Source organism: Polypterus senegalus, chromosome 13 (assembly GCF_016835505.1).
Source record: "Polypterus senegalus isolate Bchr_013 chromosome 13, ASM1683550v1, whole genome shotgun sequence".
Lineage (NCBI taxonomy): Eukaryota > Metazoa > Chordata > Cladistia > Polypteriformes > Polypteridae > Polypterus > Polypterus senegalus.
Genome location: NC_053166.1, coordinates 88397141 through 88416630, shown reverse-complemented (window position 1 = coordinate 88416630; position 19490 = coordinate 88397141). Strand labels below are relative to the sequence as shown.

The following is a 19490-nucleotide window of genomic DNA, read 5'->3' as shown; positions in this document are numbered from 1 at the left end:
AATATAAGTATGTTTTAAGTATAAAATTTCAATCAAATCAGTCAAAGGGTATTTATTTTTTCTATTGTTGCAGGGATTACTGTAAATATTGATAAATCAAAATGCCTTTTCAGCACTGTTACTACCTGCCTTACATGAACAATTCTGCCAAATTTCAGCTTTTAAACTAAATGGGAAATACCGAGTTTTTAATATGATGAATTATGTACCTATTAGCATTTACAATTTTTAACAATAATGGCTGGTGCAGTTCTGATTCCTATTATCATTTATTTAATTATTCATTTAAAACTATTCTATCTTTATTTTTCATTATCAATTCATCTAAGTTAAATGATCACTCCTGTTTATCCCACTAGATTAATCTTGGGAGATCTACAGAACCTTATATATTAGTGTTGTCTATATTTTATATAATATGGAACAACATATGTTTTATGTTAACATGTACTAGTTTTATACATGATATTTTTGATTGTCCAAGCTTTGTGAGCAGGCAAACAAACATTCTCCCTACGTGCCTTAACTCAACCTCTGAACAATTAAAACCCAACATTTCAATGAATCTGCTTCTTCTTTAAATCAGGTTCAGTCTTACACCAGCAAAATTCTGATCACAAAAGAAAAAGGGATTACAATCAATCTGATTACAGACCCTTGTTTTCTGGTTGCTCTACGCAAGTTCATTTTCTGGACTATAATGACTGACAAAGAAACAAATACTCTTATTAGCAAAACAGTTGCTTATACAAGCTTTGAAAGGGATTTCTTCTTACGAAAGTCACATTTGACAAACCCCTGTGGTATTTTTCCACTTTCATTCTCCCAATGGCATCTCATCCTTCCTGAAAAACCTAACTTATTCAGGTTAAGAAAGGAAAATTCAATACATATCACATTTCAAAATCACTACACACAACACAAAGCCTTTTTGGTTTATTCAATGGGAAAATTCAAAATTTTTCCCTCAAATTTTTTATTACAGTTGAAACAGTAATCTTTAAATATTCTACAAATTGACACAATTGCATTAATAGCTCCTTTAACTATTTATTAGTCGTCAATTAAACAATGTAGCTATTTACATTTTTCAGTTTAATGGATCATAAAAATTAGCCTGTGAATCTACCTAACAGAAGAAAAAAATATTTGAAGAAGGGAGTTTCTGTTTCTGTAGTAAACTGAGGCAGCCTCCATTCTTCAGTTATGGATGTCTGCTCTATGTAGAAAGGGATCTTTTCCATAGAAGTGGTACTACATTTAGGGAAGCTCACAAAAATGAAAATAAAAGCAGCAATATTCATACTGACAACATAGTGTTGTTTGGCAGTGTATTTCAGAGAATCGTTATCAAACCTTGCTTATTTATAATTTTGTAAACTACTGCATAACAAGCTATATTTAATCACTGTTATCTTGTTCACAAATTATTGTGATATAATACTTACACAAGATTTTTTTTTCTTCTAAACTCTGGACTGTACTTAAAGAACTGAAAACACAAGTATATATAGCATTGGCATAATAATGGAACAGAACAAATGAAGGTATTGAATTAAAAAAGACAGAACCCCCCTCCCAAAATAAATAAATAAAAATTGTAGAATTTACATTGCCACCCCCAAATGCAGTAGAATCTCCATTGTGTAAATCAAATAATCATATTCCAGCTTTACCCTGATAAAGGTGGGGGTGGGACAGTGTATACTAACACCTCAGTTGTGCATTCTTTTCCTATACATACATATAAGTGCTCTAAGTTACACTCTCTTTAAATGTCTTTCAGTCTGTCAGGAGTGTTGTTGTGTGACAGAGGGTTAGTGAATGTTAAAGCTTACATATAGGGAGTTTCATTACCATTGTAGAAGTGTATTTAAACCCGGTTTCATATGTTGCTTCATCCCGTGGCTTCCTCCACAAGACCTGCAAGACGATTCTACTAAGGAGGTGGACTTTTCAGTCCAGAGATGTTTAAAAAATACAAAAACAACAAAGTTATGGATTGTGGCTTTTTGGTTATAATGAGTAGTAGTGCTTTTTAAGTCAGATTGTCAGTTATTGGTTAAATAACAGAGTGAAATGAAAAGGAACATTAACATATAAGGAAATGTGTGGGAGAAGACATTTACCATATTAGAAATGGAAGGTGTTTTAGAACAGGTTCCTTAAAATACAATCTTGTCAGGAAGACATCACCTGTTATAGCAGAATAAAGTTTATGAAAAAGGAAACGATAATCTTCTACTGAAGTAAGGAATACTAATTTATCTGCCCTTGAAACAGAGTTTTACTTTCACCAACATTTTTCAGTTAATTTCAGGATATAAGGGGACAGTACAGCAGCATAATGGTTAGCACTCCTGTTTCCAAGATGCATGAATTTGGGATCAACTCCTGGTGAAATCACTGACTGTGGACTATGCACGTTTTACCCTTTATCAAGGTATGCCAATTCCATTCCACATCTTAAAAATATATATATGTTAGATTAATTGGCAACACAGTTAACACAGTGAGAGGACCTCTGGATTTCTGTACTCAGCAACAATCTACATTTTGGAGAACTGGTTGGTTCCTGATTTGTGACTGCTGCTACAGAATAGAAGTTCACATGATCTGATAATGGAAAAACATGGATTCATCAGATTGATGAATATGTTTATATTTAGTTTTTTTTTTTTTATATAAAAATCCTTGTCACTGTCTAATGCCAATGGACTTTAGCTACTTCAGCATGGAGCCAGACATAGGACTGCTTGACTGAGCAACTTTTGTCTTTATAAGAAAGAGTGGGTTCAGAAAAATGGATGAATATTTACATATATAAACAACCTTGCTATGTTCCAATGCAAGTTGTCTTCATCTATTTTACCTTTGAGCACGATTTAAGGAGTGCATGAATGAACAAGTTACCTTTTATAATCATAATAAATAGTGCAAAGTTAAGATCATCAGATGGAATTCCCTGCTGATATCAGAATGCTTCTGATAAGACAGAATAAAAACAAATGACAATCATCTAGACCCCATTTTTCTTAAGTATAAAATTCTAATTAACGCAGAGAAACTTAAAGGTTTACCTCTTTTGGGCAGGTTAAAATATCTGTTGCTGTTATAGTTACTGACAGAATATTTGACTTATTAAATTTGAGAAATCTTGAGAATCCATACCAATACCATGAAGGTAGAAACAAACCTATTCAAACAAACCTATTCTCTTTTGATTAGAGCAGAAGACAGCATTTTAGTGATCCCCCCTCCCCACCCCCATACTTTAACAGAGGAAGCCAGCCTCCGAATTTCCTGATGCATAGCCATCCATCTTCTAAGTATGGCCCCATATCAGTCTTTCCTCCAAGTCCTCTTGTTACCATTCCATATAACCATAAATTCTGTCCAGTCACTCATGAACATCCCAGATCTCAGACAGGAGTGGTGGCAGCTTTTTGTCTTGAAGCCGGAGTGCAAACACTTGCTCCGAGTGTGCACTTGACAGTGTCCGAAGGCTTACTAGTTTCATCAACATTCGTGGAAACATCAGGTGGTCCTATGAATAATGCAATGAAACACTGTGAGCCAAAGGGTCATCTGTGATGATTTAAGTTGATTGAGTGTTATATTTTGGATTTGCTTTAACAATAAAGGTTTTCAGACTCTTCCATCTCAAGAGACAAAGTCAGAACTGCCTTATTGAGTTATTACATCATCACGACAAAAGCCTGCAAACAAATTGGACTTGGGACAAAAAAACAACAAAATGAATGACCACGATGAAAAGATAAATTTAATCTAAACAGAAACCCTATTGGGTTTTTATACATAACATTGTTACAGGTGGATCAAAAGTAACTAACAAAGAAACATCCAGTCAGAGGTAGCCTCATTGTCAATGATGGTGGATTTTAGAAAAATGACTATTAAAATACATATGGAACCTCCAACAGATTATTTTCTTCAGGAAATCCTTTTTTGTTTTTCTTTCCTCTATTGTTAACTGGCGGTATCTTGAAAATAACACAAGCTATAACAATATTAAGTCTACTATTAATTGTGAGAGTTTTCTGTTTAAGTCTGTGGGAAAACAAAACATAATAGATTCAAACTATAAATACAACTCAGGACCACAATGTTCAGAGCCCACCATGGCTACATCAAGGGCAAGAGAGCAGCTGGGACAAGTTTCCAATCCGATGACAGGACCCCAATCACTCATACACCCACACTCATAAAAGACTAATTTGAAATCACCAATTAACCCAGCACGCATGTGTTTGGGATATGGTAGGAAAACCTATGGTAGTATGGGGATGCAAACCCAAGATGGTTGATCCAAAGCCCCTATAAAATATGCAGTAAAAATTAATGAGACCTTGGACTATGATGGAGAAAAATGGGTGCATAATTGTTTTTGGGGAATTTGGCTGCCTTATGAAGAACAGGCCGATCATATTTATTGCCATCAACGACCCTACAAAAGTAGTGCAGGAGAGGATATGGAAGTGGAGAACAGTAATTTATAAATACATCCCACGAAACAGACACCTCTTAGTCAGCTGCACCAATCATCAGTACATGGGCCAGTATCTTGTTTATGTATCCTTTCCACAGCAACATGAAACAGACAACTCTCTATACTGCTTGTACCGCATGACCAGCACTGGTTCCCAATTTGCACTTGACATTACCCTCAACAACCCTGAAATGGATTAAGCAGGTTGGAGATCAACTGTTAATTTTAAAGGAGGGCTTCCAAAGCATTATATATCCGGTAGACATTTAAAAAGCTGTTGTAGCACATACATAAGAAAACCAAGCATTAATATGGAAATCTACTAAGACAGACAACAGAAAAAAATTTTGGACAGTTAACTCTCAGTGAAGCAGGTCAGGATGCATCACCTATGCATGGCTGGTAGGACAGATACAAAGGGAAACTAGGTAGCAGACAGACCAGGGTACTTGCCTGTGGCCGCTTGATACATGTATAGGCTCTCAAAGCCTCCACGTAAGGTTGCTGTAGGCCCTCCACCTGCTCTGGATTGGTGACATTGGGTCGGTCGGCAGAAAACAGAGAGATGGCAATAAGAAGAGCATATTCTGCATCATCTAGTGCAAGACACCGCATAGCCCGTGAAAATTCAAAGATGGGATTAATGAACTCCATCTGTAAACCTACAGTACAAAAAAAAAAAAAAGAAAGGAGCATTAATGTAAATAAGACGCATACTTCAGAGTGACTGTAAAATCTAATAAGGTCCAGTTAAATAAATACATACATACATACATACATACATACATACATACATACATACATACATACAGTGTGTACAGAAAAGAATCACTTTTGTGCTCTTTTGTGTTTATCTTTGTGCATAGTCAAGCCCTTCGTTATAGCTCCAAAACGATGTGTCTATCATAATGACTGTAACATATGTAGTATCGGAGATGCTCGATATCTTTAAAATATTTAGGTTTTACTGTATAAAAACAGTGTGTTTACATAAATAATTTCAACGAATCTTACCTAATATCTAAGAGAATACAAAGGGTTTATGCTGTAGAACTGTGCAGGACATGTTTATAAGAGTGTGGGAGAGTTTATAAGGGCTTAAAATATATAAAAACAACCATATGAACATATGGTTTTTACTTCGTGGATTTTCACCTTTCGTATGGCTTCTGGAACGCAACCCCCATGATAAAGGAGTGATCACTGCATATGCTATCTTGTCAGGTGCCTTTCCTACTTGGTCATATGTTTTGGAGTAATTCCATACTCAAGACTATACTGGAAAAAAGTTTGACTTCCTCTCAATATTAAAACCACTATTACTTACAATTTCTTAGAACTGTTATAAATCTGTGGAATGTCCCGAATCCCATTTTACACATATTTTGCAATTTTATTTTCATTTTGAATTTTATACTTTTGGGCTGCCACTTTATATTTTGTTCTTACTTTTAGGCACCACCATTCTGTGCATTTTCAAATGCCATTCAGTCGTATTACTATTAATGGCAGAGGCTGCTCCTAATGGAAGCTGAGATGTGTGACATTACCTGGCCACTGTTATTTAGGAGGCATACTATAACCAGTGTCCATGTTTTTTCTTCTTTGATTTCCTGTCAGTGGCTTGGGTTCTGACATTTTTGTTTTTGTTATTTCATCGATTCAAACCCTTGCCTTTTAAACGACCTGCATGATCTCATATCTCCTGTTTCATTTGAAAAACCATTACTCTCCCTCTTATGTTAGAACAATAGCAGTCTTTTGACTATTACTGGACATAGTGAGAAATCTATTGTGTTATCTTATACCTCATTGCTTGTTCATTCCCTTGTCTAATTGAATTAGAAAAATCCTAACCTACCAACTTTAACAAAGTGAGAAAAGAACAAACCTACTTAAAATTATAAAACAAAGCAATTCCATTAATTAAATTGTCCAAAACTTCTATAGAATTTTGTGAGAATTTTTAACACACTGTTCTTGGTTAATCTTTAGATGCTTCAGTATTTTTGAGTGTGAAGAACATATTAGATTATTAGATTACATATCTAGGGGACAATGTTAAAGCTAAATTTGATGTGAAATATAGTATTACTTACTATATGCTCAACTGAACAGTGTCATATTAATTGAATTTTTTTACAAAACTGTTAAATCAAATAATAGGAAACTCAAATTAAAGTGGAAATTACCTGCACGCTGGAAATCTTCCTTATTATAGGTGAAGTCTTTTAAGAAAGTGATGCAGTCATTCTCTGCATTGTAGCGACGTGACGTTTCTAGAAGCATAATCTAAAAAAATACACAGGGTGGAATTGTTATATATTCTATAATATATATGTTCATTCATATAACTTAAATGGTAGATTCCTCAATAAATCATTCACTTAATCCAAGAAACTGGATGAAGATCACTCTCTATCATGTTCTCACGTAGTCTATCTCAAAAACTACTGATGATGCAATCTCTGTATACTCACTATTAGATCTATGTTGCTGCTGAGAAAAGGGAGGGGCATGTGATAACAAAGAAACCAAACAATTGTAGTTCATACATCAAATGTGAGATGGCTTTTGCCAAAGATTAAACCTACAAAACCAATACAGTTGAATCTATGGCCTCCCATAATGTCCCATAATAATGTCCCATAATTTTATCTTCCCTACTAATTTTTCCGATCAATTCATTCCTTTGAATAAGTCTTTTATTACATTTTAAAAGGCCAAACCAATTCTTGCTCAGCAGACTGTTTAAAAAAATAATAACATACCCACCTCAATTGTTGAAGCTTTCAGCAATGCTATTTGATCTTCCCGACACAAATCAAGGAATCCTGGTAGCTGCTTGGCAAAATCAACAATCTCTTGGACAGAGATAATGGCAAGTTCAGTGAAGTGGGCAAATCGCTGCTGCCGGGCCTCTCTACTATTGGGCTCAGCATTAAGGGGCCAGGGCTAGAACATAAAAAGACTTTTTGAGCTTCAACAGATACATACTACATTCTGACAAATACATGTACTTTGGAAGATTAAAATTAATGCTGAGAAGTGTAAATTGGTGTCTTACTGTCACTTTCGGCTGATCACTGAATGACCTTTTATTGCATTGCTGCTGTGCTGCCACAAGTTGTGTGATCATATCAGACTGGCTGGGAGTTAATGGAGGAGCTTCTGGAGTTAATGAGCCCATTAAGGTGGTGTGAGGAGATGTGTTCAGCACCATGGAAGGGCTATGCCCTGCCCCGCTCTCTTCCTCAACCTTCTTCTGTTTTTTAATGCGTATCTGCTCCTCAGACAATACACCTGAGAAAACAAAACAAATGACTACGACAAGAGCAACAAAAGCCATACGTAGGTATCACATATTGTAAAAGACTTAGTGCTTCCTGGCCAGTTCTCTTTAGGAAAAAAAACATTAAAAATGTCTTAGGTTACATTGTCAGTCACTTTAGTCTATAAATTTTAAGATGCTAAAGTGCAATACTACCACATAGGAAATTCAGAAATTTCTGTTTTTCCCACCCATGGACACTAAATAAATGTAGGAAAATGAGTAGGGAAGCTAGTGGAGAAGCTTTGTTTGAGCCCACCCAGACACCAAATAAATATAGGAAAAGATATATGGATGCTAGAAAAAAAAAAGTGATTGAAATTGATGAACTGATTGACTAATAATCAGTTTTGCCTTTGGCAATGCCAGTAATTATTTAAATCATTTGTTAAGGCTCCCACTTTATTCCCTTTACTTTCCTCTATAGAAAAGGGTTTCCAGACATTAGAAATACATCTAAGTAACTGAAGCATGCTCATTTTAAGAAACAGAATAATACAAGTTATTGATAAACACAAATACTATGGAAATAAGATAACTGAATATACAGGATGTCAGACAGTGGTGTGATAAGTGGCCCATGGCGTTGGGCAGATTTTAAATAAATAATCAGGTCCCATTAATGTGCAGGCTCCAATCGGGTGTGGATGTGAGCGAATGTGCTTCGCTCTTGGGATGGTTAAGGCATCTGGCTGATCACACATACACTTGCAAATGTAAGTGTCAGTCAGGAGCCTCATTCTTACCTCGGAGGGAACAGCATCTCACACCTGCGCCCAATTAGACAAGGTGATATAAGAAGAGCCTGCACAGCAGAAGGGGCAGTAAAATGGGAAAACCGGGAAAAAAAAAAAAGAGATGGCAGTTAAAGAGAGGAGAAGGCAGACAGGATCGGGAGAATAAAGGCAGTGCAGAGGAAAGAGGCAGACAGCTGGGAGGAGGAGAGGCCCGAGGAGTGTGTAGGTTGGAGGCTTGGGGGTTGAAGATGGCCACACCAAGTGAGCATTTCTTGAGTAGCTTGAGTGGCCCAATGCTCACCCCCATGCAAATCCAAGGAGTGGCAGCGGGAGCTGGAGAAAGAGGATGGCTTCTTGCCACAAACAGAGTGGCTAATCAACTTTCAGCTGAGAAAGAGAACAGATTATCAGCTTTCAGCTCTGCCAAAAAGAGAGTGGCAAATCAGCTTTTAAAGAGAGACAGAGGAGATAAATGCAGCTTGTTTGAATAAATGATTGGATCAAGGTTGCTTTCAAAGTGATTTACACCTTTGTTAGCAGATGAAGTATAGGACTGACCAAAGGTTGGTATGAGCTGGAGTTCAGAAATCTACTCAGAAATGCAGGTGAAGGGGGATGTGCAGATGAATTTTAGCATTCCTGTTAAATCTGCTACTTAACAAGCCTTGTGTGCCAACTAAAACCCTAGCAAAACTGGAAATGATCAGTGTCTTCTACAATCATTTAATTTAGACTGAACATACTGTACCTTCAGGCAGTTTTTCCCCTAATAATAATGAATCTAATGAAATCCTCTCTAGTAAAGAACCATTACATAAACATTTGTGAATTTTAATAAAGTTACTGTGAAAATACAATATTCTTAGGTATTTAGACCATCCAAAAACAATTTTCAGACTACATATAGCACACTTTATAATTGCTTGCTTTATCCTTATAAGCATAATTTTGACAGTGTTGCATGTACTTAATACATTTAATTAATAAAAGGTAAAACAATGAGTGTGGGAAAAATATGTAATGTATACAAATAAAACTCACACTCCTCTCGCATTCCTGCCTGGCGACACTTGCGTAGACGACACTCCTGGCACTTCCTCCTCATGTAGGGATCCATGCTGCAGGAACCACTGCCCTTGCAGGTATACTGTGCTGACTTGATCACACTGCGACGGAAGAACCCCTTGCACCCTTCACAACTCAGCACATTGTAATGGAAGCCCGAGGCTTTATCACCGCATACACTGCACAACTCAGAACCCAGCATCTTGGGAGCAGGCCCTTTCTTGCGCTTGCGTTCCTCTAGAGTGAATAATGAAAAAAAAGATGTGGGCTTGTCAGTATGATATAAATTAAAATACAAGAACAAATGCCTCTATAAATAATTCCATCATTATTTTTCTAATGACTTCTATGTAAAATACAAGCACAAAGCTCTTTTTTATTTTTATAAATCCAGTGGTTACTGTTTTAATAATCAGAAACTAGACATGTAAAGATAATTACTCAGATTTACACAGTGAAATGTGAGCCTTTAGTTTACCTAGACAAAAGGCTCTGTGCTTAAAGTGAAAATGCAGATAAAACTATAGTCATTCAGGCATATGAATTCCCAATGTTGCAGAAAAGGTTACCTAGCATGCCTATAGGTCCATATGGTTGCCATGCTAATAATCCCTACAAAAGCAGAAACACATCATGATCTTTTTTTGTGAAAGGAGTTTTAAAGTCATCATTTTTTTCCTTACCTGGAGGTGGAACACTCCCATCTTCAGCATTCTCACTGCTAAACTCCAGTCCTTCCTCTTTAATGTGCACAGCAGTTGCACTCTCTGTGACACCGGTTCCAGCAGCATCACTTACATGACTATGCAACTTGCTGTCTGTTAAATTGTGAAGAAGGGTTGTAAACACTTCATCAGAATGCAGGAAACACAATGTAGCTGAACTAAAAAGAACCTTATTAAATGACACTTAATCACAGCAGAACATAGCATTTTTTCTGTCATGACAGCCATGAGCTAGCAAAAGTGAAACAACTCATTAGAAAGTTATGTTTGTCGACAGTTCTGGTATCTTACCTTAGTAAATGCAGTTTATAACTAAATGTTAACTAAAGCATAGTGCATCACATTGCAATATTCTTAATTTTGTGCCTTTACATATAATAATATAATAATTATGCATGACCTAATGATAACCACATGGATAAAGTTGAATAGTACCAAAAATACAGTACATAGACTGACCTTGAAAACTGCAGATATCCTTCAAAATATTAAAAAAAAATATATCTACTGCATAGGGAAAACTATTATTTTAGTTCTTTTATATTATATATTAACAATATTGAATTAAATAATTACATAAAAAGAAAAAGTAAACATTTCAGTTTAGTATCTGTGGTGTATTCTTTACCAGTTCTAGCACATGCCAAATGTATTGCTACCAATCAGTTTCTTACATGTGTTTGGTAGACTCTTTGCCCTTTCTTACTGTTGCAACTGCTCCATATTAGCTGGCTACCTGCCAAGAACATCACATTTCAGTCTTGTAATCATATTTCTGTGAGACTCACATCTGAACTTTGGCCCAGTTATTCCAAAACACTGAAATTCTCTCTTATTAAATATTCTGTCAAAGAATAGACTATAATGTTTGTTATGCTGAATAAGCAGTTTGTGTTATCTTAATGACAGTGAGTCTAAGGCATGGTTTATACTTCACGCTATGGGTGCTCCAGTGGACACTTCTGCTATGCAAGCGGTGTACTGTTTATACTTGTGTGCATACTTTACATAAATCTGGAAGACTGGCAGTGCTAGATATCATCAAGGTAAGAAAATGTTCGGCTTCGCTGTGTTGTGAATTGCCTGAAACATCATTAAATTCTGAGGACACCATGCCACAATATCCCTGAAAAGGACGGATGTTTAATGATTAAAACAATCAAACCAAGGATGCGCCCATTCCTGCAAATATCGGGCAAGAGACAGAAACAATCCCTGAACAGGGCATCAGGTCATCACAAGGTGAATACAAGCACATACATACACTAGTGTCATTTTAGCATCACCAAATTCCTAAACCTTCATGTTTTTGGAAGGAAACCAGAGCACAGAGTGGAAACCCACCAGTAAAACAGGCAGGGAACACCAGGGGCGTGACTCCCTGCGAGGCAGCAGCGCAACCCATTCGGCCACTATGTGTAATTATTAACAGTTTTCATTATTTAAATGAAGTTAACAATTTATCTGTAAAATGTAACATACATACTTTAATGCATTTCATGACAGTGATATCAAGTATAAATCTAAGGATTTTAAATGTGGAGAGAGCTGGAATATTATAAATTTAATATGCTCTGTGTTTGTGATTGCTGCTTTCCACTGGAGTCAGTTCAGGAGGAAGCCCCAGAAGCTTGTTAGAGATTAACAACTAGGTCATTTTTAAGAAGACGTTTACGACAGTCTCATGTAATGATAATTTAAACTACGAGATTAAAGTGGATATTTCAAAATTAAAGCCGTAATTTCTACTTTAATCATAAAAACATTTTCACAGTGTCCCTGATTTTTTTCTCTGTATGTCAAATACGCTGCTGTACAAGACAGAATAGAGGATGATATGTGAGACCTTTAAAATGTATCGCATCATTAAGTTGAGGAATATGCAACGCTTGAATATTAAAGCACCACGAATGCATTTGTATGTCAGCATTATACTTTACCACATCAAACCATTTATCTTGCAAGAATCACCTGAAATGTGTTGGTCAAATGTACTACAGCAACCTAGAGGGTCTCTCAGACGGTGTCCTGATTATTGACTGCTAGATTGGGTTAACTTGGAACCTAACTGCTTAGCATATTATTATATGTAATCTCATCGACTGATCTCATAACTCTAGCTTTCATTTAGTTTTCCACATGAGCTTGTTGATATTATTAACTATCGATAAATTAACTATTTTTATACTACTTGCATTAGACCATCTAATTTACAGTTTCCAATTTTTTGCCCTAATTTATATGGGGATTAACATTCAATTAAGAAGGTAAAAAGTTAAGGTCTTCCTTTTATGATTTGTAATGCAGGGAGGTAATTTTCTGGTGCAGCATCTTTTTCTGCATATTTTGGGTTATTACATACATGAAAGACAACGTAAAAAAATCAAATTGTCTTTAATATTTATTGGTGATGAATGTAGAAAATAGTCTGTAAAAAAACACTCTTCTAACAAAAGAAATACAAATAAATTCATGAATATGCTGGTCTTTCCTTCGTACTTTGTGGTAATGCACCGTTTACTACACTCCTCCAATTCCATGAAAGGTAGAATATGCAGTCTGCTCAGGCTGAATAGTCACTGCTCAATGGAAACACTGAACAGTGCAAATACAAATATCCTAGACATGTGTTGGGTCAGAAATCCACTCTTAAAAATGTACAACTTAGGTTCACCTTAAAATATTTAGGTGCTCTAAACATTTGACATTGAAAATTATATCTGTGTTAAAGTAATATTCTTCAAATAAAACTGTTCCTGTGTTTACTATTTTAACGAAACAGTGTTTAAACAGCGGGAGAGATGTTTGCTTCAAGAGAAAGTGTGCAAAGCACACAAAATTATGTTTGCTCTCATTAGTGTAATTTGGGCTGTGACCAAGTTGTCCGTTAGTAGGACTACTTTTGGTGCTACTGTGAATCACAGCTGCAGATATTCTTATTTATCCCAAGTTCGTTTTAAACTGCACATACAGTATGTTTCTTTTTCTCCCCAAATTATACACAAAAACATCCATCTTTTTTCCATCAGCTGAAATGGCTGTGTAATTTTCCTTCTTACTTAAAGGAACACTCTATCCAAGATTTGTTTTTAATATGTTACTTATCCTCTGTAGTTTGTAGTGGCAGCCAAGAAAATACTTTACTCTAATGTTTTAGTGGAGAAAGTAAATGACAAAGATTCAGATTAAAGGGGACCCGATGGTGACCAGTGCTGTACAATGGTAAACAATGTGAAAAACGTCCATGGGGAAAAAGAAAACAAATTCTCAAGTAATTTGTGTCGCTAAATCTATATGTCTGTTATTTATTCATATGTTCAAAACATGCAAAATGAATATATTTTTTTCATAAAACAATACATGTATTAACACTTATTTCTGGAAAACTCTGAATACAAGAAAAACAAGAAACACACATTCACATAATTCTGTGCATTTGAATCTGCCTCTCCCTCTCATTCATTGGTCAAGAATCAGTCTTCAATTCAAACTCAATTGAGTTTGTGAGTCTGGTTTTTGTTTTTTTATGAACATTTTTTTTTTTACATCATTTATATTGTAAATCTGGCTGGTATTGCCTCCTATTATATTGTAAACTTTTTCTCCATTAGACAAAAAAGTTTCACAACCACCACTACAAATTACATGGGATAAGTACCATATTTTTTTTTAATTTCATGGAGTATTTCTTTAATACTCAGACTTCTCTAGTTTGCAAAACATTAAAGCATCATACTTCAATTTATAAAGTAAAAAATCAACTATTCTTGACAAAAGTAAACATGGGATAAAATTCCTCAAAGCAAAGTAGGCTGCAGATATTTTTCACAAAACATTCCCCTCAGATATACATACAATTATGGAAGATCAAAAAGGGTTAGAAAAATAATCTGCATCAAAATTTAGACTTTTCACTAGTTTACAACTTTAATTTTAAACATATTTCCAAAAAGGCTAGTTTTGGAGTCCCTTTCATTAAGAAAAAAAAACTGTACAAATGAACTGGTTTTGCTCTTTTCAATGGAAATCACCATTGCAATATTGGCAAATATACTCTCATCTGGTTAAGACACTCGTGTCTAACTGTACACATGCCACAGACACAACTACACAAAGAAATATGCCAAATTTTATGTTTAGGGATGTATAAAATGCATAAATCTGTTGAAAACTTGTAGTCCAATGTTAACCCCCGTTCAATTATTTTGCTACTACTATGTTAAATAAATATAACAGGGTTTCAAAACCTTTAAGCAACACCCTAACAAAGTAAAACTTTGCTTTTCCAACCTGTAAAATATACAGTATTTGACTTGATTTCTTAATGCACAACACTGTGTATTTTGATGTCTTGCTGGAATTCTCACTGCAGTCAGATGTTTTGTTTTTATTCAAAGTAATTTATCAAAACTCTGACCAAATTATGTCTTCATATTCACCTTAGATAAAATGGGATAAAATTAAGGCATAGGACTGATTGTCTGGGAATAAAGCAGCCCATGATCAATGAACATTTTGTCCATTGACTTTACAGTTAATAAATGCAGCCAGTGAACCACCGCAGAGCCACCACCTATAACAGTGGTCAGCTAGCCATCACAGGGACAATGTTAACCCGCTGGATGGTTACCTTAGCGTTCTAGTAGCTAAGAGCCACTGATGGGTTGCTAACTACTGAGAGGCCAGCCGCCAGGAGTGGAACACCAGCTGAAAACTCCATCGGCTTGCTGCTGTCCCTCCATTGTTAGACCACTGACGACCTGCTGACTGGCAGCACGCCACCCCGAAACAGGCAGCGGACCAACAGATGCTTGCATACATTACAAAGTATACCTGATTTTTTTAAAATGCCTTAGCTATTAGTTGGGCTCAAATTTCTACCAAACACTTCTAATAATTTAATAACTCTATTCATTTATCAATTAAACAGTATTAAAATTGCAGTGCCATATGAGGCAATGTTAGAAAAGTTTGGCAATTCTTTGTCTAGTCAGATTCATAGCCATGATCTGATTCTGTACAGAAACTAATATTCTCCTGGTATGGTCAGCTACAAGGAATTGATTTTTTCATTTGTTTATTGAATATTATTGAGAAAAGTATCAACAAAAGGAAATGACACGAGTTGGGCATAGACAAAAGAAGCTATCCAGGCATGTTCACCAAAACAGTTAAAATGTATGGTACTACAAGAGACAAAACAATAGGAAAGAACTTCAGGTCATAATGACATGAAATGCAAACTCTACATTGTAGGTACAGTAATTTAATCCACAACTTGGTTAGAAAGCAATGAGACAGCAGTGCGGTTTGTTACACTGTCCCAATAACACTGTTGCTTTACCAGAGTGAGAAAATAATGTTCACTGGAAAAAAAAAATACTCTTCTTGTTTTAGCCATGTAAAGGTAGCAGCATCAGCTTACCTGTAGAGTTGCCAACCCCACTAACAGCTGTGCCAGACATATTGGTCACACTGCTGAAATCATTTTCCCACTGGCTCAGATGCTGAACACCACAGACATAGTCTTGTTTTGCAGCTGTCTTGTTAAAGCAGGTAGTCACCACTTGAGGGTTGAAAGGACCTCCTTCTACCTTAACATAAAAAAGAAGAGGACCACATGTTAGAGGCTACTCATAGGCCAAAAAAAATCAAGATCACAATACTGCTAGATAACCGTACTCATCACAGTGCTTTAGAAGTGGTTACATGAATGGTTTTTATTTGGAAAAATAATGATATAAAAGATAGTGACCTTCATAGGCTTAAGTGAGCTCGGCTTAATTCATGACCCAGGTACTATGTGACACTAACACATTCTAGACATGTTTTTATGAGTTTTGTTTTGTTTGTTTTTTTTTTTTAAAAGAGTACAGTAAATGAGTATTCCCTCATTTCATAGAGGGGACTATTATAATATATATAATACAGTGTAAAAGTATTTCTACATTTCCCAAAGATGTGCACTTTGGGTTACTGCCAACTCAGTCACTCCCAATATGAGGATGTATGCAAGTGCAGCTTTTTGTAGTCATCTAATGGAAAAGGTAGTTTTGGGAATGGATAGGTAAAAGTCAGAGGCAATGGAAGATAAGCCATTACTTATATCATTTGGCAAAAAGATTACAAAGGTTAATAGAATAAATGACTATCTTTGGAGAATAAGGAGGTGAGAACTCAATAGCTATAACATTATAAAGCACACTTGAGCTTCCTGATATTGACAACTTTAAAAATGCTTTAAAAAATGTGCTTCACACTCTATTGCCTGCCATATAAAGAAAGTGTGCAAAAATCAGAATCACAAGGGGATAGTGTGAAGTCTTCAAACAAACATAATCAATCTTTATCTTCTTGATGGAGCAGAAATATGGGGATTTCAGTTTTTTTAAACAGCATGGATACAGTGACTGGCAAGCAAGCTAAAAAAATTTTATTTTTCAGAGCTATTTTAATAAGAGCTGCACCATTAGAAATACGTACATTTAAAACGAAATCAAATAAGACAAAAAGTATGAAAATATAAATTTTCAACTAGAGTTAAGTTCTTGACCAACAATGGGGCTTTCCGTAAATATTCTCCCTGCAACACTTAGTATATACCTTAGGCTTTTTTCACTTTCTACACGATCGTGACTTAAAAAATAACCCTGACCAGTGGGCTGAAAGGCCGGTTATTGTCGCTAATTGTACGTTAATCAGAGCCAGAGACAGCAGCAGTGCCGACATTGAATTTGGGGGCACAACACGCAGCACCTCTCAGAAAAATGACACTAACATCATGCAGGCTAACGGAAAGTACTTGCTTCTGTAATAAAAACAAAACAGTGAAATTACATAATCTAAATCTCTTGAGAAAAGGCTTAACTCTTTTTGCCGCAGCGTTCTTTCGATCCACGTTCCGGGCAAACCCCGCTCCAGTTCTGACCAGCACAACTGACCTCTCACCCCCGCTGCTAGTCCCGATTGGATTAGCGCGGCCCTACTTACCAAGGCGGACAGTCTAATCGCATTCTCGGCAAAACGCTACACTTTAAGTACTTCGCTGTTTTACTTCTATTGTTTTACTGGGGTTAGTCTCTTATTCGTATTTTATTAACTTCAGTCACACGTCTACTTCGGAGCTGTTCCGGAAGAATCGTTTCCGCCACAACGTCCTAGTCTAGTTTGATTGCACGCCTGCGTAGCCAATCATTTCGGATACTCGTGCACCTTAAGCCAATGACAATAAGGATTTTCATTGAAGGCGGGTGCAAGAGTTTATGATAACTCCTCCCCGTTCCGCAGGCGACCGCGATGACAGTCTTGTTTAAGGAAGCGGCTCTAAGTCTTACATAAATGGCAAATACTTGACGTGACCTTTGTCCAATAGCAATGAAGAGGCGGAGACATGTGCTACTGCAAAACACGAGTCACCTTACATGTTGTAAGTTTACTGTGACAAATGTTGCCAGAACCTCCGTGTTTTCAGATCTGTAAGACCCAAATGAAAATATATTTTGGGATACTACTGGACCTATTAATCAGTCAATTAAAGGGAATCTCCGCAGATTCTTATAGGATATAATGTGTTTCCATGTAGCATGTTTGGATATTCAAGCCACTAAAGGAACCGATTTGTACTGAATTGAACTTTCCAGGCAAAATACATGCTAGGAATTTGTTACTGTCATAGATGAAATAATAGTAAATTTCAACTAACAATACAATACACAATATATGGCATATCCATCAGCAAATAATACTACAGTAGACAAAAACAATTCACCTCAATAAAAGATAGATAGATAGATAGATAGATAGATAGATAGATAGATAGATAGATACTTTATTAATCCCAAGGGGAAATTCACATCAAAAGATTACCGGTAAGTGTCTGTGTATCTGTCTGGTTGCTATGTCTCTGTCATTCCAACAGATGGCACATCACAAACATACATCCATCCATTATCCAACCCGCTATATCTTAACTACAGGGTCACAGGGGTATGCTGGAGCCAATCCCAGCCAACACAGGGCGCAAGGCAGGAAACAAACCCTGGGCAGGTCGCCAGCCCACCGCAGGGCACGCATACACACCAAGCACACACTAGGGACAATTTAGAATCGCCAATGCACCTAACCTGCATGTCTTTGGACTGTGGAAGGAAACCCATGCAGACAAGGGAAGAACATGCAAACTCCACGCAGTGAGGAACTGGGAAGTGAACCTGGGTCTCCTAACTGTAAGGCAGCAGCGCTACACACTGCACCGTGCCACCCACCACAAACATTAACACTGCTTTTACAAATCCCATGCCAAATAGCATATAACAGAAACATATGCATTGCAATTGTCATTCCAACAGATGGTGCATCACAAACATTTGTAGTAATACATTCATTTTTTTTATTACTACAATACTATAATTAATGATACAATACACAATATATGGAAATATCCATTAGCAAATAATACTACAGTAGACAAAAAAATCCACCTTAATAAAAGACTAAGTGTCTGCATATCCATCTGGTTGCTATGTCTCTGTCATGCCAAAAGATGGCACACCATAAACATTAACACTGCTTTTACGAATCCCATGCCAAATAGCATATATAACACAAACATATAAATTGCATTTGTCATTCCAACAGATGGTGCTCACAAACGTTTTTAGTAATACATTAATTTGTTTTATTACTACATGCATTATAAAATACTTTTCAAAAGATGCTGCATTGCAAATGTTAACACTGAAGTCTACATTGATTACTTAGACCCATCTCAGATAGGTAGGGCAGCTAGTAAATACATAAAACAATGTGATAATACTCAGGGCCGTCTTCATGCATGTCTGGGGGCCCCAGGAGGACAGGGGCGTGCAATGTTTCTGAGGTCTATGTATGTTTCTGTTTTGCTATCAAAACAGGGGCCCCAGTACACTACTGTGCCTTGGGGCCTATGATTTGGGTAAGATGACCTTGATAATACTGGTCCACAACAAAATCTTCTCACACAAACATTTTTGCGTACTTTATATATTTGTGTATTGAAACCATTTCTGAAATTGATATTTCTCTGCAGCAAACTGTTTCCTCGAGATGTGAAAAAATCAGTTTTGAAAAACATAGATGATTGT

At 36.2% G+C, this 19490-nt stretch overlaps 1 protein-coding gene across 4 annotated transcripts; it reads right to left on the bottom strand.

Annotated features, from left to right (window-relative positions):
- Nucleotides 1–921: 921 nt before the first annotated feature.
- On the bottom strand, nucleotides 922–17528 carry LOC120542096 (oxysterols receptor LXR-beta-like). 4 transcript variants are annotated; one of them, XM_039774254.1, is made up of 9 exons: nucleotides 17237–17528; nucleotides 15794–15962; nucleotides 10327–10461; nucleotides 9620–9880; nucleotides 7578–7813; nucleotides 7286–7465; nucleotides 6703–6802; nucleotides 4964–5172; nucleotides 922–3547 (listed from the first exon to the last, which is right to left on the bottom strand). In XM_039774254.1, exons 2-9 carry the CDS (start codon nucleotides 15831–15833, stop codon nucleotides 3401–3403), a joined length of 1308 nt encoding a protein of 435 aa, XP_039630188.1. In that variant the 5' UTR covers nucleotides 15834–15962; nucleotides 17237–17528; the 3' UTR covers nucleotides 922–3400. The 4 variants fall into 4 exon arrangements, with proteins under 4 accessions (XP_039630188.1, XP_039630187.1, XP_039630186.1 ...); XM_039774253.1 differs by having other exon boundaries at nucleotides 15794–15958; XM_039774252.1 differs by having other exon boundaries at nucleotides 17359–17528.
- Between the last annotated feature and the right edge of the window lie 1962 nt (nucleotides 17529–19490).